The sequence below is a fragment of the Urtica dioica genome, chromosome 2, assembly GCF_054948205.1.
Source record: "Urtica dioica subsp. dioica isolate 48M chromosome 2, U.dioica_male_clone48M_v1_H2, whole genome shotgun sequence".
Classification (NCBI taxonomy): domain Eukaryota; kingdom Viridiplantae; phylum Streptophyta; class Magnoliopsida; order Rosales; family Urticaceae; genus Urtica; species Urtica dioica.
In genome coordinates this window covers 50,737,278-50,751,487 of record NC_142757.1, presented here as the reverse complement: position 1 = coordinate 50,751,487, position 14,210 = coordinate 50,737,278, and the positions used below count along the sequence as shown (strand labels likewise).

General features: G+C 34.6%; 2 protein-coding genes and 1 non-coding gene across 5 annotated transcripts; 2 read left to right on the top strand and 1 right to left on the bottom strand.

Moving 5' to 3' along the window:
* The first annotated feature begins 2,455 nt into the window (after nt 1-2,455).
* Nucleotides 2,456-3,397, top strand: LOC149405362 (Nuclear transport factor 2 (NTF2) family protein). The gene has a single exon (XM_089606466.1). It carries the CDS (start codon nt 2,603-2,605, stop codon nt 3,083-3,085), a length of 483 nt encoding a protein of 160 aa, XP_089462592.1. The 5' UTR covers nt 2,456-2,602; the 3' UTR covers nt 3,086-3,397.
* Nucleotides 3,398-5,281: 1,884 nt separating this feature from the next.
* Nucleotides 5,282-13,945, bottom strand: LOC149405360 (D-alanine-D-alanine ligase family). 3 transcript variants are annotated; one of them, XM_089603510.1, is made up of 24 exons: nt 13,713-13,945; nt 13,485-13,556; nt 13,310-13,353; nt 12,979-13,090; nt 12,818-12,889; nt 11,199-11,261; nt 11,021-11,107; nt 10,852-10,944; nt 10,651-10,770; nt 10,435-10,521; nt 10,131-10,334; nt 9,588-9,635; nt 9,283-9,516; nt 9,033-9,109; nt 8,443-8,687; nt 8,279-8,347; nt 7,883-7,947; nt 7,625-7,794; nt 7,059-7,137; nt 6,719-6,977; nt 6,589-6,634; nt 6,374-6,482; nt 6,233-6,295; nt 5,282-5,710 (listed from the first exon to the last, which is right to left on the bottom strand). In XM_089603510.1, the coding sequence occupies exons 1-24, from the start codon at nt 13,932-13,934 to the stop codon at nt 5,630-5,632; spliced, it is 2,721 nt and encodes a 906-aa protein (XP_089459636.1). In that variant the 5' UTR covers nt 13,935-13,945; the 3' UTR covers nt 5,282-5,629. The 3 variants fall into 3 exon arrangements, with proteins under 3 accessions (XP_089459636.1, XP_089459643.1, XP_089459651.1); XM_089603517.1 differs by having other exon boundaries at nt 11,021-11,098; XM_089603525.1 differs by lacking the exons at nt 13,310-13,353; nt 13,485-13,556; nt 13,713-13,945 and having other exon boundaries at nt 7,625-7,803; nt 12,818-12,906; nt 12,979-13,075.
* On the top strand, nt 5,526-5,598 carry TRNAK-CUU (transfer RNA lysine (anticodon CUU)). Its single transcript has one exon. It is a non-coding gene; the product is annotated as a tRNA-Lys (tRNA).
* Nucleotides 13,946-14,210: the final 265 nt, after the last annotated feature.

The window sequence follows — 14,210 nt, the reverse complement described above, 5'->3', positions numbered from 1 at the left end:
TGTTTAACCATTGTTTTAGATATTGACTATTGATTTAGCTAAGCAAATTAGCTCTATAGAGCTAGTTGCTTAACTATTTAGCTCTAGAAAAATCTATGTGGCAAATGGAGCTAATACATTTAGCTAAACCATTAAAGATGCTCTTATAGTGACAAATATATAAAAGAAAATGGAGACTGCTTCAAGTAGTGTGATAACCACCCTTAATTAAAATTAGAATCAACTTATTCAAATATTATGTATAATACCACAGCATGTTTAACACTCGCACAATATGTTGTATACATATTATCTTAGTTTGTGTCATCTTCTTAATCATTAGATATTTAAAGTAAAATTTTAACGTATAAGGTCTTAATAAGCCGTATGCCTATATCACACTAAAATAGAGAAAATGACATCAACTAATAGTAATTTTGATAATTTAGACAAAAATAATAACAATTATGTTTTTGGACACTTTTACTAATAACTGTAGATATGAAAGTATACAGTTGTCATTAACTGTACACTTACAAATTTACAATTAACAATGAACACTTTTATTATGTGTGTTTCTCATATTGTGCTTGACTTTAATATTTTTCAACTTATGTTTAATTTATGACTTTTAACTTTGAACTTTATGTATTTGACTTTGAACTTTATGTATTTGACTTTGAACTTATTATAGTTATGTATTATGTGTGTTTGCAATTGAAACTTATTATGTATATCTAGAACTTCTTATATGTGTGTGGAACTTATTTTTTATATTTGAAATTGTGCAACATTATTTCCGTCGCAATTTTCGTGTTTTACCGCAATTTCCGTTAACATAATTTTTCTAAATTTTCCATTATTTCCGTCGCAATTTCCATCGACCACTATAATTTATGCTTTTGGACCGTCGGCACAAAATTGGCAACCGGCATTTCAAACTTTGATCATGAATTCATGATAATGAATGGTGTGACTGTGTGACTGTGATGGCGTGGCTTCCTTGACTAATAAACGACAAGATACCAGTCAAGTGATCAGTATTTCGCAAGCCTGGCAATCTCCAAGGCATGTCTTTCTCAAACGACAATTTTTTTTTTTTAGTGGGTGAATTCTACAGAGAATTAGAGATAAGCTTCGAACACGTTTCAGTAAAATGAGATAAATATAACATTGAAATATTGAAACTTTTCCATCGCTTTTCAATCGGTACATTTTGTTTTTTATCAGAACGATGTTCTTTTTTTTTTTTTTTTTTTTTTGTTTCTTTTCAGTATATTTCTTTCTGAGTTTGGGATGCATATTTTATCCTCACTAAATTCTAACCGTATTCTTTTACTAGTATTAATTTTAGCTGTAGTCCTTTCCTTTCAACTTTTTCCTAGAGCTTTAGGAATATCAGATTCTGCTGCCCATTATAATTATTATTATTTTCTTTCATTTTTGTGTGGGAAAAAACAAACTTACATATAAGTTATAACTTATTAGAATAGATAACTGAGGTGGCACACCAGCTCAACATCGATCTTAGTTAAGCTCATTGTTAGGTAGTTAAGCCTAATGACATTGTTGTAATTCTTGAGATAGATCGTTAATTAGTTAGTTAGAGCAATAGTAGTATATAATATAGTTAGTTAACAATGTATCAATTAATGAAGAGATTGTATTGTTCACAACATTCTTCTCATTCAATATATCGTTCTTAATTCTCTTCATTCAATATTGAAATCTATCATAACTTATAACCGCCGATAGTAGTAAATTTAGCACAACAATCTTGTTTAAAATGAACTTGTTTCAGTAGATAAAAATAACAAATTAATCACCAATGCAATAAGCTGTACTCTAAATGGTTTGTATAATAATAAAAAGAAGACATTAATAAGGTTAATATATCCATTTCATTCATTACCCATATTTTTATTTAATCTATTTCTGACAAAAAAAAATTTGATTTATTATTATATTTTCTAATTAAATAATATCCTTGCATTTACTTTGTGCCACACATCAAATCCGGTACCATATCATAGCTAGGACCTATGTACATTCACACATTCTTGTGAAGCATTAACATGTTGCAAATCCACTAAACTATAAATCTCCGAAGTAGAGTCACATTATTAACAATAGCACTTAATATAAGTGGAACCCCACTCCTAAATAATTGATTCATACACGGCTGGAAATTAGATACTTCCAAAAATTCCTCAGCCTCTTAAATTTTTTATTTATTTTTATTATATACAAACAATATGTTACTCGTGTTGCTGCGGAATAATTAATATATTTTAATCTGGAGAAAGAAATATATAAAAACATGTGCAGATATATTAAGTTTTAAAAAATGAATTAATTTTTTTTAAAAAATATTTATATCTTTTTGATAAAAAAAAATCGGTATGAATAAACATTAATTGTGTCTAGGTCAAATATCTTATTTTTTCTATAAAAAAAATAAAAATTTCTTTAAAAAAAAGAGAACGGTTCAATAAACAATAATCATCAACTTTTATTCATCAACATTTCGTCCCCTATAAAAAAACCCTCCAAACCCCCAACCCAAAAACCATGCACAATAATAACACAAAGTCACAAAAAAAAACTAAAACTTAAAAAAAAAATGTCAATTACCAAAATCTCCTCACCGGAAGAAGCGGAAGCGACGCGGCTGATAAGGACGTTGTACGAGGCGGTAGCGAGACGTGACGTGGCGGGGGCGGCGAGGGTGATAGCCGCGGAGGACTTGGAGTATTGGTTCCACGGTCCGCCGCAGTGCCACCACATGATGCGAGCCCTCACCGCCGAGCCGGGTCCCACATCCTCGTTCCGGTTCGAGCCCCGGAGCCTCGGCCCGGTCTCCGGTGGGCCCGGCCCGGCCGTGATCATCGCCGAGGGTTGGGAGGGAGCCAAGGCGTACTGGGTCCACGTGTGGACGGTCGAGGCCGGGGCCGTGACGCAGCTCCGGGAATATTTCAACACTTGGCTCACCGTCCGGGACGTCCGGCCGCCGTCTCCGGACCGGAGCTCCGGCGGGGAGATTTGGCAGAGCATGCCCAGGGATCTCTTCCGGCGATCCCTCCCGGGCCTCCTTCTTGCTATATAGATTAATTGTTGTTTAATGTTTTTTTTTTTGAGCAAATTGCTTTCACTCATCTTATAACATTTGGGCACTTAACATGAGTCATGACGTCCACGTTCATTAAGTTTCCTGTTAAAAAGATGTTCAAATAAATTCTTGTGTGTAAAGTGAATAGGGAATTGTCACGTATCATATTTTCATATATTAGTTAGACTTGTAATTGGTGTGATTTTAGGAAATAAATATGGTGTATGTATTTGTATTTTGTACTAATACTTTTCAGCGCAATAAATAATTTGTTATGTGTGCACGTGCTCATGAAATCTTAAACTAGTGTTCTATGTATATTACATTTTTATTATAGTACTCAACTTAATTGATTTTCTAGCACTTTGTAAATTAGTAATTTTTAGTAAAACCTTCCATCTAATAAAAATCTAAAAACATATTTGCAAATTTAATAAATCATAATTTTATTGAAGAAACTATTTATAAAATAGTGTAATTTGTTGTAACTAGTCAAGTTTGTCATTCCTATTGGGGAAATAGCCCAAGTTTCATTTTATTAAGCAAATAGCCCATATTTTCGGCTCATACCATAATGCCCCTAGTAAATTCGCGAATAGGTTAATTTAATTAACCTACTGGAGTGAGTTGGGTTAATTAATTAACTTATTGGTTGAATATTAGTTTAGGTTATGATATTTTTGTGAGTAAAGTTAATTTACTAAATGATTGAATTCGGAATTAGGTTAATTAATTGAATGTTTTTAATATCAATTGACTTAAGTTATGATTTTTGTAAATTTTTTGTGAATTTGAAATCCTTCATGAATCAGTTAATTAATTAGCCTAACTCATTCCAGTAGATTAATTAAATTAACCGATTTACGAATTTACAAAGTGCCTCTCCTCAATCCCCTCCATCGTCGCCGATTTCCTCTCTGCCGCCGATTTCCGAGTCAATCTGAGCCGTCGATTCTCCGTGAGTTAGGGATCAACAATTACCTGTTTCTTCTTCTTCTCTACCTCCGATCTCTCACCACTCTCTCTCCTCACCAGTCCGGCCGATCATCGCCATACCTTCCCTGCACCGCCAAGCAGCATATCGCCTTCCCTTCTTCGTCTTGTTCCTCGGCGCCGTGGTCGAGCTGGTTCGTTCTGGTGAGGTCTAGCATCGCCGCCGCCGGAGCTCGACGGAATCGACGCCGTTTATGGCGGATCTTGACGGCGTCTATGGCGGATCTTGCCGGCGACGTTAGGGATCAACAACGAGGATGGACGACGATCGGTGACGATGCGACGGCGTGAAATGGATCGGCGGCGATCGACGACGTGAAGTGGATTGATGGCGTGAAATGGACGAAGACGAGAACGAGTTTAGGTTTAGGTTTTGGGAAAATTGAGTTTTGCTCTTATATATGAGGGTAATTTATGTAGTGAAATATTAATTGAGCTATTTACTTAATTTATTCAAACTTGGACTATTCTCCTAATATTGATGGGTTGATTGAGCTATGCTCACTCTCCCTATAAAATAATTTAACTTTCAAAACACTAGAAAAGTTTGTTGTTATAACTAGTCATAATTTATACTAATTCCCAATAGTTTACCGAGTATTCTCACCAAAAAGCCTAAAACTTACAAAACGTTGAGCTTATTACCAATAACTTAAATCTATAGATAAAAAAAAGTATAGATAAACTTGGTAAAAATATATTTTATATCTATCCCACTCATTGCAAAGTATATCATGTGAAATCCTACCAAGTCGAGCCAATACAACCTTAATCTATGTACACATTTAGTATTTTAATTAATCTAAAATACCATACAACAAGACATTTATCTACATAAAGTTGATGATGAAAAAAAAATTAGAATTTTCTTCAGCAACGTGGGTGGATTTCTGATAATACAAGATAAATTAACACCAAACTAATAAGAGAGCTAAGCACGACAAAACAGATATTTGATTACATCTAGTAGTAAAAGATATTCGCTATTTTTTGGGATATCAAAGCTCAACCAATTACTTAATTATTTAGTATAAATATATCCCAAATCTTGCGTGACATGGAAAAAGCTGTCAAGCAAGCTCTAAATATAGTTCCCATGTCACATGTTGCCACTTAATATTAGATCAAGCACCCCATGTTAACAAATTAAATAAAATAAAAAAGAGAAGAAACGTACATTTTGTTTGACGTGATACATTCCGGTGGAAGAAAACTCAAAATTTGCCAATTTTCTCAAAATAATCAAATATAGATATAACTTCAAAGTTAATAATACTCAAACGCTGATAATAAGGTTACTAATTCATCGAGTCCTTAACAACGTATGAGACCTCGGTGTGGTTTGCGAGGTTCTAAGTTCTAACAGTCACACATTTCATCGAGAAACGAGTCTCTAATGAAACAAAGTAAATAAAGTATTATTTGTTGGAGTCGGTATCGTCAAGCCCGTCTAGCTCAGTTGGTAGAGCGCAAGGCTCTTAACCTTGTGGTCGTGGGTTCGAGCCCCACGGTGGGCGCTTGTAATAGATTTTTGATTTTTTTTTTTTGTTAAACCGATCGTTCTGAAGCCAAATCAAGCAGCGAGCGAAAGAAGTGATTGGGATATAAAGGTGGTTCTTCAGCTAATGCCTGACGTAAAATTCCAAACTTAAGTAACTTGACCACCATAATAGTTCATAATTACTTTATACGAAGCATCGATTTATGAGTATTTTTATTTATTTATTTATAATTACTTTTTATGCATCATCGAAACTCCCTATGAAGTAATTTTTTTTCAGGATATATCCTTTTTTTTTAATACAGCATCAACTTTTTTACGAAGCTAAAGAAGTGAAATATTTGATAACTTTAATTGAAAATATTGAATATTAGGCATTTCTTTCAAAAAGTATCGATTTATTTATTTTTTATGCAATCGAAATTCTCCTTAAGTAATTTTTTTTTTTTTTTTTAAGAAATATCATTTTTTTAAAAGTAGCATCAACTTTTTCTTAAGAAGTATCAACATTGTCCACTAAGCTAGAGATACAACTAGTTGTTCAAATGTTTCAGTTATGATGGTTAAGAAATAAATATAATATTATAATGGTTATAAACTCAAATTTCTCGACTCATTTGCCTAAAGAGTTCTCACAGATAAGAAGTCACCTGATGAATAAGAACAGTGGAAGGTGTCATTCCCGGAATCGTGTTGACTTCGATAATTAAAACCTGTAAAAAAAAAATAAATAAAAAATAATTGCCCCGGGTCGATAACGCTGTGCTATGATAAGATAAAACTATATACACCTCTCCCGAGTCAACATTCACAAAGGCATCGATTCGAGAAAACCCTTCGAGTTGCAGAGAGCTCGCGATGAGTTCAACGCGTTGTTTACATTTCGTCAATGCTTCCTCGCTAAACAAGGGAAATAAAAAAAAATAAAACAAAACGGTCACAAACTTTTGACTTGTAACGCAAGTTAACGGATGAGCATAAAACACAAATGAAATCTTGTCGGAACCTCATGATCGATAAAGGAGGGGGAGTCAAATTGATTCCCGTTCCACCTGTCAACAAACACACGATATCAAGGCTATGAATTTTGTGACAAACAATATGGGGGATTAGTGTAAATGAAACCTTTATTATACCTTGAAATTTCTCCTCGAGAGAGAGAATATCGCCGCTTTCCTTAACCGTGACGCTCGGGCTCAAGGAGTGCATAGAACCGCGTTTTCCTATCACGCCGACGGTTATTTCGATCCATCGACTCTCTCCTTTCCACATAAGTTGATGATGACCGTTTCCATTTGCAGATTCGGTTGAGAAGCTTATCTCGTCGGTCTCGATAAAAGGTTCGAATATCAAAAGACTCGGAGATGGATTAGGCATCTCAATCATCCCATGTGCCTGTGTATACATCCATTCAAAATTATTTGTTTTTAATTTATTTTATTCTAAGTCAAAGCAAATGCATATATTTCTATATACCTTTGAGAATCTATTGGGGGGAATTCTGGGAAGACTTTCCATCAGAGCTTCTATATACACAGAGAGATCTTCAACACAGCTGTGACAAACACCAAACTCTAACTTGGGAACATATAAAAAAAAGCGTCTATTAGCTATATAGCCATTTGACTTATAGCATTTTGTATAATAGTCAATTTTTTGTAAATTTTCAGTAAATAACCACTTCAACTTATTTACGGCACCAAAAAAGACAAAAGATCCAAAATAGGCGGGAATGTTTTTGGGTATTTTTTTCTTTTCGAGTGCCATAAATAAGTTGAGATGACTATTTACAAAAAAATTACAAAATTTACTTATTTACGGCACCAAAAAAGACAAAAAAACACAAAATAGACGGGAATGTTTTTGGGTATTTTTGTCTTTTCGAGTGCCATAAATAAGTTGAGGTGACTATTTACAAAAAAATTACAAAATTTTGGCTATCTAGCAATTCTTAGACTTTCGGTGGTTTATTTGACTAATATTTTGAAGGAAAAAAAAAGATGAAATCCACAATGGTCAATTTACGAGATAGAAAGCGCTACCATAATCTTGCAACCCCGGTTGAGCACCCATCTCGAGCTGGCTTAACGCACAAGGTTTTGCACCGAAGGTTTGAAGTTAAATCACGCCACGTGTCAAGCACCAGCGTTCTAAAGAGATCGTCTCTTTCTCGCACTTCTTTGTTCATGGTGAGAACTCCAGAATTGACGAGCTGTTCACACTATCTTAAGTTGTTTTGTATTTTCAAATATTTATGGAATTAAAAAATCGGTGTCCATTGAAACTAAGGTTTACCGTACATGGCTAAGAGCAGACGATGTTTCAACTTTGTCAATACAAGTTTTTGACGCCATCACACCGGGACCTCCATTGGGGAAAGACAAGTAAAAAATAAGAAATTGTGTTCACAAAAAAATTATAAACAAATTATTTTATTTATAATAAACAAGTTTTATATATATATATATATATATATATATATATATATATATATATATATATATATATTCTGATAAATTTGTAAATATGTTCTAAGAAGTTAAGTTATTGAATTTTATTAAAAAAAATGTTTATTTATTTATAAGAATGCTGCAAAACCAATAGTTTGAGGACCATTATGCTCTAAAAAAACAGTTCGGGGATTATTTGCGGTAAAAAAATATGTATTTAAGGCAAAACTTAAATAAAACTAATACCTGTATAAGGAACTCCTTCGGCTTCCAAGAGAGACTGAAGTGTACCATCTTCACCGATGCCTCCGTGCACTACACAGGTATTTCCAAAAGGAATTAGTGGATATGAAAAGAAAATGAAAATGAAAAAAAAAAAGATTAAGAGTAGATTGAGTTATAGTACCTACCTGCAATGAAGACTGTAGCCTGAAGTTCCTTGGCATGTTTGATCCACTGGCTTAATGTAAATCTCACAGGTTGTTCGTCGCTAATATCGAAGCCTTTAAACCAGCTCTGCGTCTTTAGACCTTCCAAAAGAGAGAGCCTGACTCTGTTTCGCAACTGAGATGTGACTGCAATGCAGTTTGGTTCTAATGCTTCTACGCATGCCTCAGTAACTTCTTCCGTTGTGTGTCTCAGGACAAGGGAATAACTGTAACAGCCACGACATACATATTAAGAGGGAAATCCAATTATGAAGTATTTGAACAAGCAAGCAAATAGACTGGTAAAAGCATTAGCTTATCTGTTTTTTTTTTTCAAATCAGCCGAAACTATAACGAACTTGTTTTTGAAGAGAAATTTCATGAATTAGATGTCTTATATGTCGTTATATGTCTTGAGTCTTTTTGCTTTATTCCATAAAATTTCTCTTTTCAAGTACAAGAACTAATAAGATGTGACTTGGGTAACACTCTTCCTTTCAATTACGGAAGAGAGAGAGAGAGAGAGAGAGAGAGAGAGAGAGAGAGAGAGAGAGAGAGAGAGAGAGACTTACGGGAGTGACCAAACGGTTTTAGTTGTGACAGACGAAGATCCGGAAGCAGGGGCTAGAAGGCAAGGAGTAACTTCAAGCTGGAAAGAAAAAAGAACCAAATATTAATCCTTCCGCGCTAAAAAGGAGAATAGGGAGTGATATAAAATTTGATATGAAATTTAAGGATCGCAATGTTCACGCTGTAATCTCACAGCTAGTAGCTACATCGATTTAACATGAAGAGGACAATAGGGAGTAATATAGTACTCACGTCGTCAAAAGACTGCAAATTGAGCCAAACGTTTGTACCGCTCATAAGCGATACTTGTCGCTCCGAGGTGTCTCCTCCAAATATGACAAAAACTTTCTTGACACCGTCTTCGTTAGAGGGCATTGATTTTCTAGGCCCGTGACTGGTCACAGTTATGAACGATGAAAGCTCGGGAAACCGTGAGCACGCACGGAAGATTATGCTCCGTAGAATGTTTGAATGAGAAAATCCAACCTAAGAAAAATAAATTGAACAAAATTTATAAGCGATGGAGTGTTTCGATTAAAAAATAATTGTAGCCGAACCTTTGAAGCCTGTTGAAATAAAAAGCTTGTCTGTTCCATTCCACTGATCTGAAAAAGGATAAACAAAAAACTTTGTAAGAGAATGCCTCAGAAGAATGAAATGATGATCAGAACTAATATATATACAAGCAGGAAGCCACACGAGGGTGAGAGGGGGCTATAGCTCCCCCTCAATTTTTTTTTTTGCACTTTTCACCCATTTACAAATCAGCCCCCCCTGAATTTTTTGTTACAAATTAGCCCCCCTAATCTACATTCCTAGCTTCATCCCTGTATATATATATATATATATATATATATATATATATATAAATATATATATATATATAAATATATATATATATATATATATATTGTACTAATCTCTCATACAATTTGCTTGCCCTTTTCTCTAGTAATCCCTCTTATTTATAGGCTAACTTAACTTCTAAGTATCCTATCTTATACCCTTATTTATCTACATATTATTAAAATTTTCTTATATATAATTTCCTAACAAATGCATGAAACGATTCCGATTAATATAATTTTACGTTACCGTACCAGGTTTATGTCGGTAAAAACTATTGTACCAGATTCCGTCTTCCCAAATTCATTTTCACGTGATGCAACGCACGTATTAGGCAAAAACCAACCATCGATACGTGCAAAATCACGCAAGCCAAGCTGTCGAAATAGCAGAGACGCTCCTTCTCGGATGGTTTCTATGACATCGATGGGAAAACGAGGCGGTGTGTGATAAACAACCTGTTTTTTTGTAATATGTTGAAAAAGAAAATATCATGCAATCTGCAAATAAAATAGAAGTGATATGTTCAGGTGTGGAATAAAATGATTACGGCTTTACCTGCTGAGTTGGAAGATATTTTCTACGATAATTGAAAATCGCATCCTTTTCTCTCATGTCAACTTTATCGTGAAATTGAAGCTCCACCTTAACATTAAAAACACAACGATAGATTTTTACATAAACTTCTGAATGTTTATACACATATTATTAGATCCTTTTCTATTGTGTCTGTAAGCTCTGAATTATTAGTTTTTAATTTAAGTGAATTTATACCTCCGTTGGAAGAAGTACGACTGGGCGGCAATCTGAGCCCGAACCAACATCAAGAACAATGGCTGTAAACTCACTTCCTCCATCAAGAAACACTTCAATAAGGACTCTATCATCAATACCCTATAAGCATTGAAATGATCAAGAATTCAAATATGATCAATTTTTTAAAATTATTTATTTATGGGTGATTATAACGTATACCTCAGATATTATTGCATTAGCCTTCTCAAGAGAATCAGCCACGCCATATGCAACTGAAACCCCAATGCTTGAACCAGCACGTGCCGGTTTTACCTGAAAAATCATTAGTCTAGAAACAATCTGATTTGATATATGCTTCGAGTGAAAAAAATATTAACATGTGACTTACCACAACTCTTCCTGAATTGAAGTCCAACTGGTTGCTCGAAAACCAATTTAAGAGCTCAGATTCATTTGCATCGCTGCTCTGTGTGGTCTATAAGCAAGCATCTCTCAGTAGGAAAAAAAAAACATGGAAATAAACTAAACAATTATTAATATCAAAACTAAAATTAATTAGGCTGTACCTGTACTAAAAAACCAGGCACGGTGACGAATCCTCGTTTTCTGAGTTCTGATGACGCGTTGTACTGTCAATAAATTTCTCTCATGATGAAATTTCATCGGAAAAAAAAGAATTCCATAATATTACTTTCGTTACCTAATCAAACTTATAGAAATGTCATTTTACCTTCCATAAATTACTTGGAATTAATTTAGGGTTATATAGGTGTATAGTCATTTTTGCTATATATAGGGGATTTAAATTTAACCAAACTTTTGTTAATTTTTAGTAAATAGCCACACCAACCAATTTACAAAACGTAAAAAGACCAAACCAGCCTCAGTTTGAATCCCGCCCAAATTGAACTAGATATTAATTAATAATGACAAATATTTAGTCAATAACTGCTCCCGCTATTCGAGGTAAGAAAATTAAATCCCTTTAAATGAGGTAACATGCAACCTCTCTCTCTCTCTCTCACAATCTCACCGCTGAAAAAAAAAACAAATCCCTCATCTCTTAACGAGATCTTGGCCGCGAGAAACAGCCCCGGCTTCGAAGACTTCGCCTTTTCCGGCTAGACGAGTCCTCGCTTCTGTGCCGTCTACGACTCCAGCGTCCTCCGCCATGCCCGCGCTCTCTTCCCGTGGGTTTTGGTCGCAGTCACATGCGTAATGGCTATCGCCGGCGAACGGGTTTTGGTCGACGCACCGCGACGATGTCAGCGTCCTTCGCCACGCGCGCCCTCGCTTCCCGATTTCGTTCGCTCGATTAATCTTTGTTTTTTTGTTTTTTGTTTTTTTATAGCTGTTGAGATTAGAATTGATTAGAGCCTTGATCCTGATATATCTGGATTGATCTTTTGAGTTATAATGGTTGTTCGTATATTGAAAGTTTATTGACATTTTTTTTGTATTGGTTGTTGCTCACATTTTGATTTAAGCTTCGGTTTAGGTTGGCTTGGCTTGGGATAAATGTTGGATTACAGTGACAGTGTTGTTGTTATTTATTTAATAATGGTGTATGCTCGTGTAAATACAAAGCATATTTACAGTATGTTCGTGTAAATAAAAAACATATTTACAGTATATTCGTGTAAATACAAAGCATATTTACAGTATATTCGTGTAAATAAACTGAAAAAAATTATGGAAATATTTTGGGCCTTCTAAAATTATGAATATATGGAAGACAAAATAATATCAATAAATGAAGAATATATTTACAGATTTTATCCATAATGAATTGCCACGAAAATAGAAACTAATTAACTAAAGTCAACGCTGAAAAACTTCCAAATACATAACAATAAATGGCCTGAGAACTTTCAAAATCTGCTGGAAAATTCAAATTTCAAATTTGAAAACTTCCCTATTCGGTTTCAATATTTGATTCGAAATTTTAAAAAAAACTGCCTAATTAAAATAGTGGCCGAATTAAATAAGGGCAAAAGTGTAAAATTAATTCAATTAATAAGCTGCCACGTAAGTAAGATGACTATTTACGAGAAATTAACGAAAGATTGATTAAAACCAAATTACTAGTGTTTAAGATGGCTACGCAGCCGATTATTTGATTAATTTATCTAGACACAACTACAAAGGATCATTGAAAAAAAAACAAAAAAACAAAAGGTCTTACTTTGTCAAAAGCTTTACGACACTCTCGTGATCCTGTGCCGACATAGGGGATATTATATGCCTCCAATAGTTTCTGAAACATCCGTGTTGCTGCTAATTAAGTAAAGTTAATTTAAATATATATAAAAAAAAAACTTCCGAAAATATTAGTATTTGTCACACCTGAAGACCACCATCTTCACCAAATTGACCGTGAATTACAGGGAATACTATGTCCACACACTCGGCTAAATGCTCTGCTAAATCGCCCAAAGACTCGAAACCTTGGGCAAGGCTGGATATACAATATTGAGGATATTTACAGTATACAATATTAAAAGTTACATTACTCTACAAATAGGAGACATTATGAGAGAAGAGGAAGAGAAGTCTGATATCCATCTATGTGATCCCTTTCATTTTATATTTCCATTCATGCAAAATAAAAATAAAACATATATTTTATATCTCACAAAAACAAAACCCCAAAAATCAAGTACACATATTCAATTACCTTTCGAGTTTGAAATCGAAATCTGCTGGGGTGTTCGAGTAAACCTGAAAACGCCATTCGAAATAATTCAAATTGAATATTGAGTCATAATTAATCAAAACAAAAGCCTGAATGGTACGTAACTTGTGGACCAAGAAACGATGGCAAAGTAATCACTGAAAGATAATTAAAAAACCTGAGCAGAGGATATTGCAAAGGCTTTGAAATGGCGGTCAATGTAATAACAGCTGACGCGTAAATCATCTCCCTTTTTTAACACACACATACACACAAACAAACAAGCAAACAAAGTCGTTTAGATATCGAATTTAGATCGGATCACAGTCACCATTTTCAGATCTCAGACGCCAATCCAAACAGCACTGATTAAAACAGCTATCACTTCGATTTCAATATAAAGAACCTGTATGTGATCGAGCACCGATCGAGCGGAATTGAGCGAAATCCCTCGCTCCGCCGAAGGACCTCCGCAAATGACGCCGACTCTTAAAAAGCTTCCCGCCCCATCTTCCGGCGCCGGCGCCGGAGTCAACGATTCTACGGCGGCGAATGGAGATACTACTCCGCTGGGGGCGATAGAGCAGGGTTGACCAGTGAGGCTTAGGCAAATAGAATTCGACGCCATGCAAATTGGAGAGTGAGAGAGAGAGAGAGAGGACTTAATCGGCAATTTGGAGAGAGAGAGTATGGGACCGATCGGGTTTGCTTATTTCAGAGAATGAGGTGGCATTTAGTGAGTGAGATTTTATTTTTTATTTTTTTTTATTTTTAGTTGTAAGTTGTAACGAGTTTTTTTCCCGCGTGTTATTGCGGATTTTTTTTTTTTTTTGATAAATGTTATTGCGGATTAATAAGAAATACAGTACTCGTATTCAAATTTATTTGAAAGCTTAAAATAATA